This window comes from Clarias gariepinus, chromosome 18, assembly GCF_024256425.1.
Source record: "Clarias gariepinus isolate MV-2021 ecotype Netherlands chromosome 18, CGAR_prim_01v2, whole genome shotgun sequence".
Taxonomy (NCBI): Eukaryota; Metazoa; Chordata; class Actinopteri; order Siluriformes; family Clariidae; genus Clarias; species Clarias gariepinus.
The window spans coordinates 10,414,502-10,437,711 of NC_071117.1; the positions used below are offsets into that span (position 1 = coordinate 10,414,502).

Sequence of the window (23,210 nt, forward strand, 5' to 3'; positions counted from 1 at the left end):
TAAAGGTGATAAACCACGGATGGGTTGCACTTTGAATATTTAAATCTAGCTACAACAGTTGTTTTTTTTCCAATAACACAAACTGAAGATGTGATTCTTATCAGTGGTAAAAATGTTTTGGAGTTGTGTAAGTTTTACAAGACTTTTTAATTTCACGTAATCAAATTAAAAAGTCACTTGCTTCAAAGACTGAATAGTGATTTTTTTTTTTCTGAATATTCATTTATTGTATGCATTGCATACCATTGATAAACACTTTACACACTCTTGAGTAATAAACAGCTGGGCTGTTTTGAATGTTTTATTTCTTTTCCTGCCAATCACCATCCACCTGTAAACTCACTCAATAAATCAATATATTCATGTTATCCAGTCAGCCAGTCATGTTGCAGCAGAGCAGTGGTGTCAAAAGTATTCACATTCATTACTTGAGTAGAAGTATAGATACTAGGGTTTAAAAAGACTTCTTTAGAAGTTGAAGTATCAACTTAAGCTTTTTACTCAAGTAAAAGTACTGGTTTCAAAACTACTTAAAGTATAAAAGTAAAAGTAACGTAAGAAGGAAAAAAACCATTAAGGATAAAAGCTTAGGCTGTGCAACGGGCCTATATACTGCACTAACACCTCATAAAAAAAGTTTTTTTAATGGCCATAGTGATTTGGGATACTGTATATGGCAATTGAAATAGAATGCATTTTAGCACAATGCAAATACATTAAAGAACCATATTTGTGTACTACTGAGCATTAACATGTTTCATGGAGAAGAAGATATGATAACTAGTTGCCTATAAATATTTTAATGGTGCAAAAAGTCAAACTTCAGAGGCGTGTCATCAGTGACCTTTATTGGAATGTAAATGTACATCTAAGCTTAGCTGCAGGAATATGTGAGGGCAACATACAAGAAAATTAGTGTACCCAGGGCAGGCTTAGTAACAATTACCCTTGTATGGTATCATTCCTGTTACTTTCCTCGCTGGTGCTTGGTTGTGACATTTCGCTCGAATCTTGAGTCTCTATCACGAACATCTTCATCTACTTATCACAACCTTATCAACCGAAAATGCTATTTTGTTTAAATGTTCTTGCTGGAGTGTGTGGCCTGACGTCATGTCCAGGTGCGATGAATCGCGTACCAACCAATAGGGTGTCGGAATGGTATGTTTATACTTCTCATCCAACCACAATCAAATTCGCTCCATCCGGATGGCGCGATTTATCAGGATGTTTTTTTTTGTTTGTGTTTTGAATGACGAGCTGAAATAAAATAGGAGTAACGAGGCTAGTTTTTAAAATGTAAGCTGTAGAAAGTACAGATAATTGCGTGAAAATGTAAGGAGTAGAAGTAAGATGTCATCTGAAAAATAATTACTCCAGTAAAGTATAGATACCCCAAATTCATTCCGCAAGTATTTGTACCTCGTTACTTGGCACCTCTGCAGCAGAGCAATGCACAGTGAACACACATTCACCAAAACTGAACATTTTAAAATCATGCAACACTTTTCAAATCTACGGAGCCCTGGAAGTCCCCTAGAGGAGAAAAAAAAAAATCTGTGGCAACAGTTTTGTAATTTGTGCCCTCAGTTTGATAAAATCCGTTTCCACAACTTCTTAAACTGTTCCCTCAGTTTAACTATCCGTGCACTCAGATTTTGTAATCCGTACCCACAAATTCATAATTCCGTGCGCACGCTTTTGCAATCTGTTCCCACAGGCTTGTATACAGCCTTCTTTTAGAAGAACAGGAAGCTTCCCACTACGTGTTAATGAATCTTATTATCCTATTTATTATGGATTGTTAAGTGTAATACACCGAACTGTCTTACAGCATGCTTACAGTTCTTCTTTAGCTATCAATTGTAGCAGCTTTGAGGTAGAATACTGTGATTTAATAAGAATGATTTGCATTAAAATCTTGTGATAATCAGTACATTATTATAATTATTATTGTTATTATTATTATTATTGAGATTATTATTAAATGAGAAAGAAAGCAGTTAGTCAAGAGTCTGTCATAAAACACGAATCCGGGTTTATTAAATATTAATAATAATTATTTTTATTTTATAATGATAAAAGATTACATTTAAGTACACTTATTATGAATTAATTCAGAAATGCTTTATATATAAATAACCTGAAAATTAGTCCAAATCTGTCTATCCTATAAGGTGAGGAAAAAGTAAGCTCAAGGTGGATGGAAGCCTAGGGGTAGACAGAGACTGTCATTGCAATTCGTATAATGTATATAAACCGTAAGATGCTGAATTGACTTATTTACTTTTACCTTTTATAGTCGGAAAAACACATTTCCAAAACTATAATAGGTTATTTATAAATTAAGCATTTATTAATTATTTTGTATACTATAGTTATAATAATAATAATAATATTATTATTAATAATAATAATAATAATAATAATTTTAATGTGCTGATTATCACAAATTATCACAATATTTTAATGCAAATCATTCTTATTACCTTATAGCGGCTACAATTGATATCTAGAGAATTACTGTAAGCATGCTGTAAGAGAGTTTGATGTATTACACTTAATAATCCACAATAAAACAATATGTAATAAGATTTATTAACACGTAGCGAGGAGCTTCCTGTTCTTCTAAAAAGAAGTCTGTGTACAAGCCTGTGGGAACAGATTGCAAAAGTGTGCGCACAGAATTATGAATTTGTGGGTACGGATTACAAAATCTGAGTGCACGAATAGTTAAACTGAGGGAACAGTTTAAGAAGTTGTGGTAACGGATTATTAAACTGAGGGCACAACTTACAAAACTTATGCCACAGATTTTTTATTTTTTTTTCTCCTCTAGGTGACTACCGGGGCTCCGTACAAATCTTCAACTGTCCAGTTTTGGGGATTCTGTGTTCATGTTGGCCTCAGGGTTCTTGAGTTGGGTGATAGTTTTGCATCTTGGTGTCATCTGTGATGCTTTTCTGCTCACAGTGGTTTTCAGGTGTGGATATTTGAGTTAACATAGCCTTACTGTCATCTCAAAACCAGCCTGGCCATTCTTCTCTGATGGCATTTTTTTGTCCACAGAGAACTTCTGAGAGCATCTTGCTGTTTTTTCTCCCCAACACAATTCTGTGTAAACTCCAGGGACTGCTGTGAGATTACATTTTACACCCTATTCTGATCTAAAGTTGATATGAAAACTGTATAAAAACTATCTTGATATGAAAGCATGAAGCCTGTATATTGTATGATTATATGCATTGCTTTGCTGCCCCATGATGGGCTGATTGTGTTAATGCATGATGATACAGTTTCCTAATAAAGTTACTTTGGTTTGATAAGTGTAGAATGTATTTCTCTTCGTAAATATGAAATCATTTAATGCCGATACTAAAAGTCACTGTAGGTTTCCTCACACCTCCAACATCAGGCCAGGGTGCGGCATCCCAACATTCCCCCACTGTTTCCAGAATACGATAAGGGTCCACTGACCAAGATGAAGAGGTACTAGAGGTTGTTCTTCATGAGTAATCCACAGGATGGTGCTGTTGGGTTCAGACTCATGTCATGTTACTGTCACGTTAACTCACAACACACAGAACAGATGTTGACAATTGTTCATTGTTGAAGAAGCAGTGTAGGGGGGGAAGTGAGATCATGAAAAAGAGATGCAAACAGATGAGACAAGAAGAAACATTGTGCAGGTAAAGTGCACTTTCACACCTCTAATGTGTGATTTAGTGCTGTGAATGCCAGCAGTACCAGAGAAGGGTAGAACAATGTGATTTGCTGGTGATGCTACAAGGAGAAGTGGACACAATCATGAACCAGGCACATTTGAACCTCTGCTCAGTAGACTTCTCGGCATGAAAACCACAGGGCGGAGAAGATTAGAGATGAGATTAGATTTTAGCGCTACTGAAGTGAGGAACTTCCAGTGGTGCCCCAAGTGCCAGGAAACTTCACCCAGAAAGCTGCCGCCTCGCAAATTCCCTAAATAATTCCCTAATTCCCTTAAAGTGTCTCCTTTGAGTGCATCAGGAAGGATCTTATCTGACCACTCCCAAAATCAATGAAATGTCACAGGTACAGATGTGGCCATTAAGAATTTGCGTCTCGAGGAAAGGGATCTCACAAGCTGCTGCAGCAGTGCGCGGCCAGCTGTTAAGTTTTCAGGCACTTGATGTACATTACCTGTAGGGAGCAGTCGTGTTTCAATCTCAGGTATTGCGCGTCAACTGAGGCCGATAATGTGTTATTCTCTCTTAGGCGCCTATTAACAGCAAGCGACAGAGCTCATGAAGGTGTGTCAAACTCAAACTGTAAATACTAATATATATATATACACTACCATTCAAAAGTTTTAAAACACTTGCAATTTTTTTTGTTTTTGTTTAGTGATTTATTTGCTACATTCTACGACAATACTGCGGATTTCAAAACTATAAAATAACACATATGGAATTAGGTAATTACGTAACAACAACAAAAACAACAGTTAGTTGTTATTTTAAGACACAGAGGTCAGCCTTTCTGTAATAGTTCTTGCAAGAACAGTATTGTCAAGTGCATTTGCAAAATCCGTCAAGCACCATAATGAAACTGGCTCTCATGAAGGCCGTCCCAGGAGGGCGAGACCAAAACCTACCTCTGCTGCAGACCAGAAGTTCATTTAGAGTTATCAGCCTGAAAAATGACCAATTAAAAGCACCTCAGATTAGAGGTATTATGAAGTCATGGTTTAAAATCTTGCATAGCACGAAAGGTTCCCCTGCTTACTGTAAGTCAGCCCATGTCAAGGCCCGTCTGAAGTTTGCTAGGGACCATCTGGATGATCCAGAGGAGTCATGGGAGAAAGTCCTGTGGTCAGATGAGACCAAAGTAGAACTTTTTGGTCTTAACTACATTCTCTGTGTTTGGAGGAAGAAGAATGATGAGTATTATCCCAATAATACCCTACCTACAGTGAAGCATGGGGCTGGAAGCATCATGCTCTGGGGGTGTTTTTCTGCACAGGGGACAGGACGACTGCACTGTATTAAGGAAAGGATGAACGGGGCCATGTATTGTGACATATTGGGCAAAAACCTCCTTCCTTCAGTCAGAGCATTAAAGATGGGTCGTGGCTGGGTCTTCCAACATGACAATGACCCAAAGCACACAGTCAGGAAAACTAAGGAGTGGCTCCGTAAGAAGCATATGGACTATTTAAAAGCAACATAACTGGCCTTTAAGAAATCTGGCTGATAAGCAAGTGATCAAATGCTTATTTGACACAGTAATTCACAAATAAATTGTTAAAAAATGATACAATGTGATTTCTGAATTTTTCTTTTTAGACTCTGTCTCACACAGTGGAAATGCAGCTATGCTGAAAATTGTGGACCCCTCCATGATTTCTAAGTAAGAGAACGTGCATAATCACAGGGTGATCAAATACTTATTGACCTCACTGGACATATATTAAATGTTGATTGCTTGATTGCTCAAGTCTGATTACACCCTATTCAGCACAAACTGTGCTACACTAATATGTGAGCAGCTTGTATGACAGTTATGTATGGTTATTAAAAACAATTAAAAAAAAAGACGTCACTGAAATAAGGCCAAAAACCACATTCATACCATTTGATTGCAAGACTTTTTTGAAGTGAATCTAGTAGCCTGGAGTTTTTGCATCAAAATGGTGTGATAATCATCCAGCTCACTCAGTTACAGAAAACCTTTTTCTAAGACTATATTTGTTTAGACAGATTATGGCATAAATATGCCATGCAAAACACACATTACGGGTAAAACAGTGCAAACAGAAACAGTGCATGTAGAAAAAAGGGTGTAATGTTTGTAAAAGCCCACTTTTACACCCTATACACAGCCATACATCTCTGTGCTTCTCTCGAAAAGCAGTCCCTGTTCAACTGAAGACACAAGTGAACATCGCATACCATGTTGTTGTTAATGTCGCAGTTCCATGTTGTTGTTTTTTTTTTCTGCTTTCCATAAACTGCTTTGCAATGCACACAGACCCTGTGACCAGCAGTGGAAACATTCCTGTCACTCGAGATAAGTCCGTGTGCTGGTTGTATGGAATCACAGGTGCAGACAGATACTTATTGTGTGTCCAGCTCTTTGTGATGAGCCGTCTGTATCTCGCCTGCTTGTTTGCATTTGCTTTTATTGAACAGGTGGCTGATCTTTTACACTGTCAGAACTAAATTGTATATTTCAATAAAATACACTACTGTATATTATCATTATTATTAGACACTAATGACCATGCATAAAGACAACACAAGCGTTTGTAATCGTATACAATGAATTATACCTTTTTATACTAACATAATTTTCTTTTTTTAAATCTGAATATTAACAAAATCTTTAAGATACATTATGCACTATTTTAGCCACCTGGAGCTAAAGTGTTTGTGCTAAATAACATTATAAATAGATAGCAGTGGTATGAGCTAACCAAAAACTAAACTAAAAAGCTACTGTAAGCTAAAGTTATCCAAAATTGGGGTGAAATACATTAGAACATTTACACCACAGCTGATATTCATTAACATCTGAAATCTACATAAGGCATTATCTTAGCCGACATAAAATAACATGTTTGGGCTAAGCTACATAAGGCAGTATTTTCCCTGTTAATAGAGCATGGGCATGTCCTGTCTCAGGTCATTATCAGATAATGAAGTACGATGGAAAGACTGTGCCTCTCCTTGGATTCATATGGACTACATAAACGGAGAATATTTACTTTTGCGTCCCACTGATGAAAATTCCTGCAGCTGCTTCGGGCATTTGGTGCTTTGTTGCTATGTTTAACAGTTAACGCAGCAACAAATCATTTATGAAACAGTGATTGTGGTCGGCTTTATGCAGTAGTGAAGAGTAAATTCCATATTGCATTGATACCTACAAATGTTGATCTAATGTATCTATCATCATTAATTTATTTAAAAAAGCTTGCAGAAATATTTTGTCTTTATAAATATCATGTTTTATGATTCACAATATATGTTTTAGTTTTACATTATATTTTTTCAGTGTTTTTTATGGATGTTATGATAATGAATATGTAAGCTAATAAACTAATTATAAAAAAAATGGATAATAGATAGATGATGTTGCTTCATATTTTGATGTGGAAATCTCTATTTTGTTCATAGAGTGTATGTTATCTGCACATGTAATACAAAGGGGGTAATCTATCAGTTATCAGATTACCCTTGATGTTAGAATAATTATGTACCTTCAATTCAGTTGTACCTTAAAAGGTAAAAAATCATATCATCAGAGGTCTGTGACATTGAGGGTACATTTATCAAAAAGGTACAAAACTGTTCTTTGAAGAATATTATTTGTACAACTGTATGCCTTTTTTTCTGAGAGTTTATATTACAACAGTATTACTCACAGGCTCATATTTGCATTTTGGGGTATACAGTAGGTTGTGTTTACAAAGTTAATAATAAAGCAGACAGGATTATAAAATGTGCCAAAACAAAAGTTTATTTTTTTTCCTTACACAAATTGCATTATTGTAGATGTGAGGCATTACATTGTGGAGCGCCTGCAAGTTTACTCCTTGTACAGTATCAGGGACACGATCATTGCAGCAACCTTTAAAAAGAGAGACATATTATATAATATATAAATAAATGTCCATATAAGACCCATGACGGTGGGTATGTTTGGGTTAAATGAGAGTATTTTCTAATCCAGTGGTGTCTATAGTCAATGTACTTATTCCAAATTGTGTGGTGTGAAGTTCTCAATACCTCTATAGCAATGACATAAAATGCCACACCCCCAACCAGAAAAGAGTTATTCTTCACCCACTCCATCAAAGTGTCGAAACAGCCCGTCAGAAGCTGCCAATAGAAATAGGCAAAGACATGAGATTATCTTAAAGATGGATAAGTTTTTGTTACAGGAGTCAGAAAATTCTTGAAATTGCTTGTGGTAAGTCTAAAGGTTAGGGCATATTAATAGGTTTGTGATCTATGTATGAATTGTATGAAACTCAGGACGTGTACCTCTGATTCTGCTTTTCCAAGATCACATTCGTCATTTGTTTCAGAGCAGCAGGATGGGGGGTACAGTAGGGTGTTCTTTACTTGTGGAGAGTCAATAAAGTCGGTGTAGTTGTTATATCCACAGCATTTCATCTACAAGCGCACACACACTCTAGCACTTTAGTTTAGGAATTAACAATATTACAATATGTACAATGCATACAGTATGTAATTCTGTTGTTTATGATCATGTAAACCACTGTATACTACTACAGTATAAACACTTCAGCCCAAAACCAAGCAGTGTAATGTGATGCACCAGACTCATCGTCTCATTCCACGCTTTAGTCATGATATTGTTTTCCCCATAGTTCTCCATGATATCCTGAGAGACTTTTGTACGTAGGTTATCCAGCAGTATCTCCGCCTAAGGAAACAAAGTAAACACTGTGTCTGCGTTATCCATTACAACAAGCACAACCACTTGTAATTGATTAGATCTTGTTGTTGTCGAACTTTTGGCTGCTCCCATCAAGGGGTTGCCACAGCAGGGAAATTAATGAGAATTTTTAGCAAAGGAAGTAGAATTGACATATGCATATGGTAGTTCATGTTTATATACCTGCTTTTCCATAAAAGGCCCCAAATCATAACTTAATTATTAATTTTAGGACAAAGTATATGGTACACCATGCAATCCAGAGTAGAGGTTTGTTTCTTCTCAGATCCTGTTGGACCCAGTATAAAAGCTGTGCAAGCAGACATGAGACAAAGAAATGACAATGTAGGTACTGTAACTTTGCAAAATATTAACACATGCAACTGAACATACCAACAGGGAATGGGTCAATTTTTTTTTTTAATATCCATCTAGAACAACTGATTTAGATACTGGTTTCAACTGGCTGCTTAAGAATATAATATAACACATACACACCTGCTATATATTTAGGATCACTGCTCTTACCTTAGACTGGTGAAGCAGAAAGAGGACTCCTACAACCACCTCCGCGACAAACGCACTGAAGATGACGATGAAGTACTGTAACACCAAGTACATGTGTCACTTAAGTACATGTGTTAGTAAAGGAATGCTTTGTTGATGAAAAGAAATACTTCCAAACCCCAAATTTTGTTTGGCTACATTAGCTGTAAGAAGCAATTTTTTATGAAAAATCAAGATCACTTACAATCATGAGCATGCACTTATTCTCACAGCAGGCTCCGCAGCAGCCCAGGAAGCCCATGATGGCGAGGACGGCCCCTATAGCAATCAGCGAGTAGGTAGCGCTAAACCAAGGTACAAAATCTGGGGAGATGTCTTTACTGTTGTTCAGCGCTTCAAGAACAGTCTTTCCATTTATTTCGATCAGAATTCCAACGATCACAGTTACACCTCCGGCTATCTGTTGACCGAGTGAGGGGGGACAAAGAAAGACAGTTAGAATACAGAAATGAAAGAGAGGGGAATTGTGAAGTTATAGGAAGAGACCTGCCAACAAAAATAGCCTACTGTTTTAATTTCTCATCACTGAAAGAATGACCTGGGAATAAATGATCCATGAAAACGCAAAACATTATGCCCAATATTCTGTAGGGTTCCTAAAGTACCCGAGAAATTTCTCTGTATGCTGAAATGCTTTCCACTTTAAATCCATCAAAAAGTTGTGTGTACAGTAGTTTGATTATGGTTACATGAAGGATGAGATCATTTGATCTATTTAACAATCTGACTTTTAAAAAACTATTTTTCAGTCTGGATGTCTTACATTTTACCCTCCTGTACCTCCTGATAAAGTTCTCCTCTCCTTTCCCATGTCCATGATCTTTTCATGTACTGTACATGTCAAGATTATTCTCCTGACTCCATGAGGCCAGACTTGACATACAAGACATGTATGCTGTTTCGTCACCACCAGTAATAAGTCTAATGACTGCGGTGTCATCAGCAAGTTTTAGGATGTGAACACATGTGAACAGTATCTACCTCAGGGGATCCAGAAAGGGCTCATGTGGGTGCAGGTTTTCATTGCAGCCAAGTAGTAGCAACACCTAATTCCACAGTAATAATTAGTCATTCTTGGCTTACAATAGATTACTTAATGTGGCTTCTTCTTGGTAGAAATGAAAGCCTGTGCCCACACTGGTCCTTTTTAGATTCTGTTTGAGTGAGTGATGTGAATGTTGTGGCTGATCGGCGTATATAATGGTCCTGAAAATTAATATAAAAAAACAAAACTTGAAAAAAAAAAACGTAAACTTCTTTAATTCCATCTGGTACAAGCAGTTGCCTTCCCAGTCACATCATTAATTATCTATTAGCAATTTAAAGTATGCCTGTTCCTGGAAAAATTAAGAGATCATTAGAAAGCATACACAGACAGCATTATGAAGACCAAGAAGCTGGAGGTTCTACAAAATGATCAGTCAGTGACTGGTTATAAAAAAGACTTCAAACTTTAAATAATAAACTAAACTCATTATGAGGAGGCTGTGTATGAAATGTCAGTCAGCATGTACAGTACAGTAATCCGTAGGATTATGAGTATCAGTATCACAGACGCAATAAGACTCTAAAATTAGAAACCCTATCAGTACAGCACCATTTAAGGCCAAGATTTTGGGAAACTCATTCTGGTTATGATTAGGGAAGATGTTATTTTGTTTAATATTTGACACAGTTGTACAAGAATTTCCTGTTTTTGAGAAGATGAAACTTGATCTACTTTTTCCAGTTTCATTGTTGTGGTTCACCTTGTGCATCATATTAATCAAAATCTAATCTCGCTTCTTCATACATGGCAAGTATAAACACATTGGTCTGATCTAATATAAATATACCTTAGATACTGAAACTGTTTATGCTATATTTGCATTAATGATCATCACTTAAAAAAATAACGTTCTCTGCATTGAATTCAAGAAAACTTGACTTACAAAGATGGAACTGTTGACGATGACCATTAGTACCTTCAGAATACATTTGCAAGTCATCTTGCCAGGATTTTTTTTTTTTTTTAGTTCTTCTGAAAATCCTGCGTGTAAATTGGACAAACCAGCTGTTGATTAAAACATGCACTGGAAACCCGTCTCTGCAGGCGAGTGGACTACTGGAGATCTTCCTAAAGTGTAAGCTGTGTCAATTGTTCTGCATCTGCATTACCAGGAAGATCAGACATGTGGCTCAAGGTCTTACAGTGTGTATAGTTAGCACTACAGTTAAGGTTACTGCACCCAATGTCATTTCATTTGCCGGGAGGTGTTGTTAATGTTGTGACTGATCGATGTATGTATGTTCTTATCTTCACAAAATATAATGAATCTAAATATTAAATTTTTACCTTTTTTAATACCATCTGGTACAAACAGTTGCCATTCCCTGTCACATCATTAATAATCAGTGAAACATATGAGCAATTTAAAGAATGCCTGTTCCTGGAACAATTAAGAGATCGTTAGAAAACATAGACCGAGCATTATGAAGACCAAGAAGCTGGAGGTTCTACAAAATGATCAGTCAGTGACTGGTTATAAAAAAGACTCCAAACTTTAAATATCAGTGAAGAAATTAAACCCATTATGAGGAGGCTGTGTATGAAATGTCAGTCACTATGTACAGTAATCCGTATTATCAGGAGTATCAGTATCACAGGCGCATCAAGTCTTTAAAATTAGAAACCCTATCAGTACAGCACTATTTAAGGCCAATGTTTTGGGAAACTCATTCTGGTTATGAAAAAAGGAGATGTTACTTTGTATGTTTAATATTTGACACAGTTATACAATACTTTCCTGTTTCCTGTTATGGAGAAAATGAAGCATACAAATCAAAACCATTGCAACCACACTGTTTTTCTTGATCTACTTTTTTCAGTTTGACTGATGTGGTTTATTTTGGGTAGTATATTAGTTAAACATACAAACTTACTTCTTAATACATGGCAATTATAAACTTATTGGTCTGATCCAATATTAGTAAACCTTAGATACTGAAACTGCTAATGCTATATTTGTATTTATGATCATCATTTAAAAAAAAAATAAGTTTTTTTGCATTAAATTCGTAATTTTTTTTTTAGTTCTTCTGAAAACCCTGCATGTAAATTGGACAAACTGTGTTAAAAAAACATGCGTTGTAAACCAGTCTCCGCAGGGAAGTGGACTACTGGAGTTCTTCCTAAAGTGTGAACTGTGGTAATTATTCTGCATCTGCACTATTATCATTTAGGCAGTTAATATTCTATATGGATTGATAAATTAGAATTTTGAAAAAAAAGGAAAAATATTATTGCAGAGAATATATTTCATAAACTTAAAAGATGAACCGCGATCATTATCATTATAACATACAGTATGGACAGTACAGTCTTAAAAGGACAGAATGCACTAAAACCATAACCCTATTTATAATTATATTAATTTGTCCAATTACTTTTTAGTATGTGATAATGGAAAGACTTGATGAATAAATTAAATAATAAGTAAATAAGTAAGCCTACTGTTTGGTAAAAATATTGAATAATAATAAATCGAGGCTCCAATAAGGGTGATAAACGGTTTGAACCTCAAACAGTTATGCCCAACTGTGTGTTTAAGTAAAAAAAAAAAAATGCAGTTTGTAATGGGAGGCTGAAGTAGACTGTAGGAAACTCCAATCCTGAACTATCGAGCGACTGCAGTCACGAGTCCTCAGAGAACAGCTGTCAGCATCAGCCGAAGACAGGACTAGCTTTGTGGAAAAGTGAAACCGTCCCCGGTCACCATGCCGCCCAGACAGAGATCAAAGATCTCCAACCACCAGGTCGAGTCACTGGGAGCTCAGGGAGCAACATGTACACCTCGACAGGCAGACAGGGAGAGATTTCATTTCATTACATGTGTCACGAATGAATTAGTGACAGGCATGTGCCTAAATCTAAATCTTAGAAAGGGTTTACTTGGCATGTGGCCGCTCCTTCAGCAGGTTTGTGAATGGACAGGGTACATCTAGCATAGCAGGCGAGACATAACTATTAATAGACCACGGGCTTGCTGAGCTCTTTGAAAGCAAGGCTTAGCAAAGCTTAGCTCGGGGTCCAGAACTTTAAGAGCAAGGAGAATGTGTGGTGGATGTTAAATGTGAGAGTGCCATGCCAGCTGGGCAATGTCATGTGCCTCAGGGAGTTCAAAGATAGGTGGAAAGAACACAACTGCACAAAGGACAGCGGCTAAAGGACTAAATGAGCTGTCTTTCACTTTCATTTTTCTTTTCTCCCCTTCTCTCCTTGCTCCCTCCTTAAAATTCCCTTCTTTCCTTTTTTTCCCAGAAGACCTTGCTTCATGTCTGTTGTTCACCACGAGTCTTAGACATGCTACTCACCATACACCTGTAAACTCATTCATGCATGTTTTTTAAGCCACGCAGTGACATATGAATCATTTAAGCATTAAAAACATCTAACGTAAGGCATGAACCAGTGAGAAACAGCTGCAGATGATGAGGACAGACAATTAGGCTGGTGATTAGTATACTCTGATGTAGTGGTTGGAATAGCAGGGAGGGGAAATAAGGCTGCTGATAAGGTTGTTACATAAGCAACCACTCAATCACTCATCATCTATACTGCTTTATCCTGAGTACGAGGAGGGGTACACCCCGGACAAGGTACCAATTCATCCCAGGGTACAGCCTGAATTGTTAGAGTGTGCAATCATTCACACACTCTGGGCAATTTTGGAAACACCAATTAGTCTAATCAAGGAAAGGCAAGTTTATTTGTATAGCACATTTCATACATAATGGTAATTCAAAGTGCTTTACGTAAAAGAGAAGAAGATAGTTATAAAAAGAAATAGAAAATAATATCACTCAAACTTTTAAAATTATTTAAATTTGATTTAAAATAAAAGTAAAAACAGTAATGACACTTTTAAAACCACAAAATTTGATTTAAAAACAGTTAAAAGAAATTTATATGATAAAAAAAAAGTAAATATAAAATACACTGCAGTCAGTTCGGACGTAGCACAGTGCTCATTTGCTAAATGCACAGCTAAACAGATTAGTTTTAAGTCTTGATTTAAATGTGAGTAATGTTTTAGCACATTTAGTAATCAGCATGTCTTTGGGCTGTGGAAGGAAACCGGAGCCCCCGGACGAAACCTGCCAAGCACGTGAAGAACAAGGCCACACTACTAATCACTATGTCACATGCCGCCCATAAACAACCAATTTTTAAATATTATTTTTAGGCACTTTGCAGCCTGTCACAGTAAAACATTTATTCCCAATAATTTAATCCAAATGAAGAAATGAGGGGAGCTCAAGACTTTTGAATTTCTGTATGATCAAAATTTGCTTAATTACAATATTGTACTAGTATCTCAGCTGTTTAATATAACATTTGTAGTCTTTTTAAATCATTTAAACAGTACTAAAATATAATAAGCTGTAAAAAACAGTGCCACTAGTAGTGTTGAGGGACATTATTTTTTAAAGTAACTAATTATATTACAAAATTACTGTCTTTAAAAAGTAATCAGTTACATTACAGCGTTACTTTCTGATAAAAGTAACTAGTTTAAGTACTTTTCCATTGCAGAAAATGAAAACTCCTTTGTGTTTCCTCATGCATGTTGATTAAGTCAAGACCTTTATAATTATTCTACTATCATCACTCAGCGAAGTTTGGCCCATAATCTGTTAACTACTAATACCCCTATCTCACCTACGCGGTTTCGCGCGGTGGCCGTAAGTACGGTTCATCATGATTCACCGCATCAGTCCTCTCATAGTCAAACCGCAAAGGTGAGATAGGGGTATAACAGCAGGGATAACAGAGGGGGATGGGTTATCGGGGGCGGGGCTTGTGGGACGACTTTCACACACGCACACACTAACGGATTGGGAATGACTGCTGTCTGGCTCACGGATTACATAAATTGTCTGAATAACAGATTACATTTTTGAAAAAATAACTAAATAACTAAGTACTTAAATGGCGGACCTAACACATTAGATTACTTGTTACTCTAGAGTACTCTAATGCGTTACACCCAACACTGGCCACTAGTGACGCTGTGAGCTTGTGTATGCAGAAGTGGGCAAATGGCGCTTTTCTCCATGGGTGTTCAGCAGCCCTTTGAAATGTTGTGGTTGTTTGGCTTTATGTGCCTAAGAAAGCAGGTTTGGTTTGTGCAAATTGTGTTAAATGTGCTCTAATACCATAAATTGATGCGCAGTAAAAGGATAATTAACCATTGCACATGAGATCCACCAGGGGTTGCTAGAGGTTAACACTGTTAAATCTCTGCTGAAAGCTGATTGGCTGATGGCAGCCATGTTTTCAAGTAACCCAGTCACAATTGAATATTCAGTTACAGATGAAAGCATGAAGACCAAATTTCACGGTGATCAGACCACCTTCTGAGGAGCAACTCTAAATGTCACAACATTCCTGTAAATGACAACGCATAATTATTTCTTGTACTGTAAAATAAAAAGTCAAAAGAAAAAGATAGACAGAAACATATAGTAACTATGAAAATGACAACAATAAAAAGCTGTACTTGAATAAACATCTTCAAGTACAGCAACCTGTAAAAACACAGATATGTTTTAATAATATGTTTTAGTATATAATATTGCATATAGATAAATATGGATAAATGTATAAATAAATATAAAATATTTGATATACTAAATATTATATTTAGTACACTGTGTTCCAAATTATTATGCAAATTGGATGTAAGTGTCACAAACATTAAATGTTTAGTTTTTAAATTAAACCATGGATAGTATTGCATCTCAGGGCTCTTTGGATTGCTGAAATTAATCTCAGACACCTGCGATAATTAGTTTGCCAGATGAGCCCAATTAAAGGAAAAGTACTGAAGACGGTTGTTCCACATTATTAAGCAGGCCACAGGTTTTTAAGCAATATGGGAAAGAAAAAGGATCTCTCTGCTGCTGAAAAGCCTCAAATAGTGCAAGGCCTTGGACAAGGTATGAAAACATTAGATATTTCACAAAAACTTATCGTACTGTGAAGACATTTGTGGCTAATTCAGAGAACAGACAGGTTTGTGCAGATAAAGGCAGAATGAAGAAGGTTTCTGCCAGACAAATTCATCGGATTAAGAGAGCAGCTGCTAAAATGCCATTACAAAGCAGCAAACAGGTATTTGAAGCTGCTGGTGCCTCTGGAGTCCCGTGAACCTCAAGGTGTAGGATTCTTTATAGGCTTGCAGTTGTGCATAAACCTACTATTTGGCCACTTCTAACCAATGCTTACAAGCAGAAATGGTTGCAGTGGACCCAGGCATACATGAAGACTAATTCTCAAACAGTATTGTTTACTGATGAGTGTCGTGGATGGTCCAGATGGATGGAGTAATGGATAGTTGTGGATGGCCACCATGTCCCAACAAGGCTGCGATGTTAACAAGGAGGTGCTGGAGTAATTTGGGCCAGAATCATGGGGAAAGTATGTTGACTGACTACTTTCTTCCATGGTACAAAAAGAAGAACCGTGCCTTCTGTGGCAAAATTATCTTCATGCACGACAATGCACCATCTCATGCTGCAAAGAATACCTCTGTGTCATTGGCTGCTATGGGCGTAAAAGATGAGAACTCATAGTGTGGACACCATCCTCCCCTGACCTCAAACCCATTGAGAACCTTTGGAGAATCCTCAAAAGATCTATGAGGGTGGAAGGCAGTTTGATTCAAAACAGCAGCTCTGGGAGGCTATTCTGACATCCCGCAAAAAAATTCAAGCAGAAACTGTCCAAAAACTCATAAGTTTAATGGATGCAAGAATTGTGAAGGTGATATCAAAGAAGGGGTCATATGATACGATGTAACATGCCCTGTTAGGATGTTTTTGATTTTTACAAATATGACTCCTAGGGCAGTGGTAGCTCGAAGGGTTACGGCACTGAGTTACTGATTAGAAGATCGGCAGTTCAATCCCCAGCTCCACCAGGTTGCCACTGTTGGGCCCTTGAGCAAGGCCCTTAACCCTTATTGCTCCAGGGGCGCTGTATCATGGCTGACCCTGCGCTCTGACCCCAGTTACGCTGGGATATGCGAAGAAGCAATTTCCCCTGGGATTAATAAAGTTCTAATAATAATAATAATAATAATGCTGCAAATTCAACAAAAGCCCATTTTCAGTTCTTAACAACCTATAAAATGTTTTAACTCTGTTGTGCATAATAATTTGGAAAAAGTGCGTTTTCAGTTTTTTATTTTTTAAATAAATATTGTTATCATTAGGAGGTTTGTTGAATAAAATTCTAATTATACCCTAATAGTTGATGACTAGAAAACTAAGCTAGAATGCAGAAATTAAAGAGAGGGGAACTAAAGAGTTCCAGGAGGCAATGAGGGAGTAAAACCAAGCAAAAAAAAAAAAAAGCATGGGTATTTATTCTTTGTTACAATGGTGACTGGATACATAGTCTTCTGCAACTGGTTTCCTTACACATATCTCACCTTCTGACAGAATAATCCTCAAGGTTTCAAGAGTTTGACTGAAAGAGATCGGCCATGGAGAGCAAAAGGCCCTCTTGGAGCACATCAGCAGAAACTTCTCAGAAACAAGCCCTCGTCAATGTCACAACCCGGCTTTAGCAGCTCCAGCTTTCACCAGCACATGGCGTGGGCACTGCATGCATCGAGAGCCACACCCACCCTTATGAGAGGGATCTGGGAGGTGACTCTGGGAGGTGACATGAACCCTGTTGCTCAAATTTGAGGACATTTTCATAGAAATGGGAAAGGTCCTTGATCACTCTTGTCGTGGCGAAAAGGCATTGAGCAAACTCGTGGATGGAAGAAACAAACCTTGTGTGATGTGTTCTTTGTAGGACTGTCAGAAGCCCTAAGGCTGACAAACTTATTTCAAGAGTCAAGAGCTGGCCAGATGTAGACGTGCTTCTGATCCCATTGTGCCTTTTGCATGTGCTGTTATACCGCAGGGAGAATCTTATTAGTGTTTGATTGCTAATGTATGTATTCAAAGACAGATCTGAATAGTGAAGGCTGCTCCTCCCAGGCTTCTTTAACTTCATCAAGCAGACTTCACGGTCGGCGGCCAAAGAGTAGCTCGAGCAGCGTGAAACCCATGTTGGCATGTGGTCGTTTTATGCACTGCAAACAGGACATGAAGCAGCATTTGGTCCTAGTTGCGGTTGGTTTCGTCCACCACCCTCTGGAGCATCCTTTCAAGCGTTTGGTTGAAGCGTTCAACGAAACTGTCGGTCTGCGGGTGGTACACTGACATGCGGATATCCTTAACCTGTAACGGCCTGCACACATCACACGTGTGCGGCGGGGCAACTCTGGCTTCACCCTGTATTGACACAACCTGTTTGCAGCAGTGTCACGGATCCTTCCGTTGTTTTCGCCCAGGATGTACATTGCGGATACCTCCTGCTGATGGAGGTGCATTAGGCGGCACGACAGATGGGTGTGCAAGCATTACCGCACTTTCGGTGTCGAGTAGCATGAGGAGTGGTGCCCCGTTAATTTTCACTAACCTCATCGGTGCCATGGGAGGTCAGTACTTTGCATAGTGAGGAGTATATTCTTGCCACTAAGTAGTCACTCACTCATTTCTTTTCTTCTCATTGAGAAAGAGTGTTTAGTGTGCATTCTAGTGCTCTCACCATCTCTCACATGTTACGGTAAATGTATCTTGCACATTTACAGTTGTCTACAGGGTAAAGCTCATTTGTTGTTGGAAAAGGGTCTCTCAGCGGAGGAAAAAAGTATTCATCTTAAGTATTATTTCACCTCATACAGAAGTGGTCTTAAACAGGGACTGAGTTTAAAAAAGGTAGCAGAACTCATTCCTTCCCATACCCGTTCCCTTACGCCGATTTTACACCACCTGATGCCTACTTGTGAGGAATGTTAAAGGAGAGTGTGTACAAATGTGGAGAAATAAATTAACAGATGACAACAAGGTGATATTGTTCGTCTATTCAATTCAGTAGTGTATAGAATTTCAGTGCATACTGTATTTCACAAAAATAATTTAGTCAGATTGTCTTCTAAGAACTAGATTTATTTGAGGAAACCATTTTAAAAAGCAAATGCTGATTTTATAATGGGTGTTTTCGCTTCCCGTAATTGAAATAGACCTCCTCCCTCTTTTAGAGCAGGGACACGCCCACACCAGTGAATTGTGCATTACGGCTGTCTTCATAGCTTTATAGAGGCCAAATTTATTAATTGAAAATAATCTTACAAAATCTGAAGAATTATTTCAAATGTTGTATTCACATATTTGTGTAGTTTATTATTTTTTTTTTATTAATTATTTTTTTATTAAACTGTAACAAACAACAGCACTCTCAAGGTTTTATATGAATGCACATGCAAAGGTTTACAGTACTACCAAACACACAGACTAATGACTAGTATACTTGAAGTTTGCTATTTTGGAACAACTAATTTTGTACTAAGTGTATTAAAGTTGTAATTAAATTTTACAAAAGCACAATTTCATATGTATTAAGTATACTTTTGAGTATGTGCATTTTTTTTTCACTGGGAAAGGCAGGGTCACAATACCAAATGTCTGTTATTCAAATTCATCCGAAATAGCCAGACAATGTTCCTTTACATGTAATCTATTATTTAATATATAGCTTAGAATTCACAAAAAGTCTGTGTTAATTTCATAAAACATCATGAACTGACATGCAGCAGAGTATATTTAAACTGTGCACAAGAAATCCATTAAGGTTTCCAGAAGGTCAATTCTGTAAAATATACAGTATGCTGAAAGCTATCATAAAAATAAATATGGAATTGCTAACAATAACAAAGCTACGCTGGAACAAATAAGCTGAAGTGGACTCTGGACATTTACCTTGGATCGTACTTTTCCGAGAATACACAGCATTTTATTAGAGCAGCAGGACTGAGGGGCTTTTTCCTAAATACTTGGAGCCAGTGACACATAATTGTTGTTTGTGTTAATCGTTACAAAAACAACCTCATTTACCCATTTTTTTCATAATTATTCCTAGCCCACCTGGTGTACTGTACTCTTTCAGAACATTTTTAAACATAATTTCTGTCACTGTACAGTATGAAGCAAGTAACCACTCATATTCGCTGAAATAAAGAATGTTAATTTCCACCTGTCTTGGCTAAGAGGTTCATTGAATTTTCTTAACTGCCCAAGGTCTAAGAACAAACCAATTGCACCTCCACCAAAAGAAAAAAAAAACAACCCATGAATTTTAACTCTTAGGTAAGCTCTGATAATGCACTTTGCTAAGAAAATATGTGAAACATGCTTTATTAATGTGAATTTTTAGATAAGGAAGTAGAAGTCATAAAACATGGCCAGTTCTTACTAGGATCTTGGACAACTGGCCAACACATTCTACTTTTGTGCAGTTGGCTACCTGGTTTTCTGCAATTTAAGATGACATTTGTAAACTGAGACTGACTTTGTTACAAATGATTAATTTAAGATGATGTCATTTAAATTTCAAAATAAGTAAACCAGATTGATCATCACTAGCCTTGACGTAAACTATATGCTTACATTCAACTACATTTAGGGTACAAAGCAATTTTTTCTAAAAAACTAAAATCAGAGCTCAGTCACAGTCATGAGCATGCACTTATTTTTTACACAAGGCTCTGCAGCAGCCCAGGAAGCCTATGATGGCGAGTATGGCCCAAGTAGCGATCAGCAAGTAGCCAGCATTAGCCAAATGTACTAACTCTGGGGAAATGCCTCTCTTTTTCAGTGCTCCAACTGCTGTCTTTCTGTTAATTTTAACCAAAATTCCAATAACCATGCCTCACATGGTTCACCCTTTTGTGCATACATGCTCCGTTCATGCTACCAATTTTCTGTGTTCACCAACATTCTTTGACTAAGATTTAGATTGATATTAAACATTACATATCTTACCCACTCACTTATTCCTTTCTTTATCTAATAAAAGGGGTTTGTAAATGCTGATTACACATTTTACATTCTGCAAAATAATCAAACATACACACAGGAATAAAACATACTGAGTAAAAATATATGTATATAGGTCTTGTCCATTCGTGGAGTAATCCTATGATCCTCTCTGCAACCTTCATGACACTTCGGAAAGCCTTCCATTTTACCTGCATGGTGTTTCTGGACCAAGCGTAATGCCACATGTGAGGATGCTATCTGCAGGTCTTCGCTAGGCCTAAGACTTGTAACTGTCAACCCTCTCCATGTTACGTGCGCAGGTCGAGATGGATCCAAGTGCAGTGGATTATGTTGGATGTGGGATTTGGAACTGGCTTGGCTGTGGTTTTCTTTGAAAACAGGTCTGTAGCTGGAGCGCTTGCTGCGCTGTATTGGGGAGCTGCGTGTGCAGAGAGAAGGAGAAAGAGGCGCGAGAATGCAGAAGCGCCGTGAGCCGGTGAGAGCGCGTGCAGCGTGACTTGTGCAGGGATGCGGAGACGTGGAGAGCCGGCGAGTGAATGGAGACGTTGCGCAGGTTGGTGGCTGGTTTCGTTAAACTTTCTCGTGGTCGGGGCGAGCAGAGTTCAGTGGCAGAGAGACGAGGAAAAGTGCATGATCCGAGTTCGTAGTTGTTGAAACAAATCCAATGGTCAACGTGGAACAGGAGTGTTTATAAAATCATGGTGGAGCTGTGGCTTGGCGGGTCGTGACACTCCACTTAAGTCCCTTTTGATAATTAGAAGCAGCAGAACATCTGGTTTCTTTCTGAAACCCATCATTATGTTTTTGGTCTATGGGAAAATTAGAAGTACTAATTCATTCATTTGCATATAGTTGTGCTGTCTACATATAGCTCCATCTGGATTTTTTTCTGCAGTGCATGTTGCAGGATATTTTGAATGTTTCATCTCTGTATTTACAGTGGCATGCGAAAGTTTGAGCATCCCTGCTCAAAACTTGGTCCTGACAGGTTAGCTAGAAACTAACAGGTTCTGTGGAACTACTGGTTAGTTGAGGGAGAGAAATGCTGCTTTTTTCCGAGCCCTGCCAGACTGACAAATTTTTCAACTCTTTCATCCTCTTACGAGGAGTAAACATATAACAGATTTTATCAGAACATGTTATTAAACACCATGTCGGTTGTGTCCCTGCCTCTAAGTACAGGTGAGGAAACATTGGAGCTGCACTCGGTACATTTGGAGCTGGAGGCCGTGGAGTAGCAGATCTGAGGCAGATGAAGATCCTAAAGAAGGACTTCAGGAGCCAGGTTGAGGAGGTCCGCAGCACATCACCCACAACAAGATTCATCGTATTTGGACCGCTTCCCACATTTCAGCGAGGAATCGAGAGGTTCAGTAGATTATTTGCTTTTAATGAATGGTTACAATCTTGGTGTCAACAACAGAGATTACCCTGAGATTTGTTGATAACTGGAATGTTTTCTGGGAGAGTCCTAGGCTCTACCACACTGATGGCCTGCACCCTAGCAGAGCTGGAGCTGCAGTCCTTTCGGACAACATCTCCAGGACACTACGAACCATCTGACTGGTGGTAAGTCATACCTTAGATTCCAATCATAAAGCCACATTACAACTTGCCATACGCTCACACATAGCTTGTCCTATAGAAATTGTGTCTAGAATACATCCGTTAAATTCACCCAAAACAATCTGATAACCATAAAAACAGAAAAAGGCCAAATTAATCAAAATCTACTTCTAAAGTTTGGACTTCTTAACATCAGATCCCTTGCGCCTAAAGCACTTACGCCTAAAGCGACCTTTGTTCTGGGAATCCAGGTTGAGAATCTCTGTGATATGAACACTGTCTACAGCGAGGCGGTGCACGCACACTTCGAACTTGCCTTACGCATTTATCATGGTAAATTAACACGCTAATAGTATGTTAGTTTCTCTTAAGAGAAATACACTCAGATAATAGCAAGATAATATTTCACTAATGTATGTTTTGGCTCATACTGTACTTCAAAAAATAATTTAGTCAGATTGTCTTCTAAGAACTAGGTTTATACGAGGAAACAGTTTTAGAAAGCAAATGACTGATTTGAAATCGATGATTTCATAAAATGTGTTTTCGTTTCCTGTAATTGAAATAAGCCTCCACCCTTTTCTAAAGCAGGTGACACGCCCACTCCAGTGCATTGTGCATTACTGCTATATGGTCATTTTGAATGGTGATTTATGAAAGTTGTCTAAAATTGCTTCGCTTCCTTGAAA

The 23,210-nt window shown here is 37.7% G+C and overlaps 1 protein-coding gene across 1 annotated transcript; it reads right to left on the minus strand.

Annotated features, from left to right (window-relative positions):
* Positions 1-7,530: 7,530 nt before the first annotated feature.
* Positions 7,531-11,123, minus strand: LOC128507028 (tetraspanin-1-like). Its single transcript, XM_053477650.1, has 7 exons — positions 10,944-11,123; positions 9,197-9,412; positions 8,974-9,048; positions 8,326-8,433; positions 8,028-8,159; positions 7,770-7,862; positions 7,531-7,611 (listed from the first exon to the last, which is right to left on the minus strand). Exons 1-7 carry the CDS (start codon positions 10,998-11,000, stop codon positions 7,570-7,572), a joined length of 723 nt encoding a protein of 240 aa, XP_053333625.1. The 5' UTR covers positions 11,001-11,123; the 3' UTR covers positions 7,531-7,569.
* Between the last annotated feature and the right edge of the window lie 12,087 nt (positions 11,124-23,210).

Excerpts from the sequence above, each read along its gene's own strand:
- LOC128507028 (XM_053477650.1), bottom strand. The coding sequence starts at position 11,000 with ATGACTTGCAAATGTATTCTGAAGGTACTAATGGTCATCGTCAACAGT. Across the intron at positions 9,413-10,943 it reads TCGTCAACAGTTCCATCTTT|ATAGCCGGAGGTGTAACTGT; the intron begins GTAAGTCAAGTT and ends CTCGGTCAACAG. Across the intron at positions 8,434-8,973 it reads TTCTGCTTCACCAGTCTAAG|GCGGAGATACTGCTGGATAA; the intron begins GTAAGAGCAGTG and ends TTGTTTCCTTAG.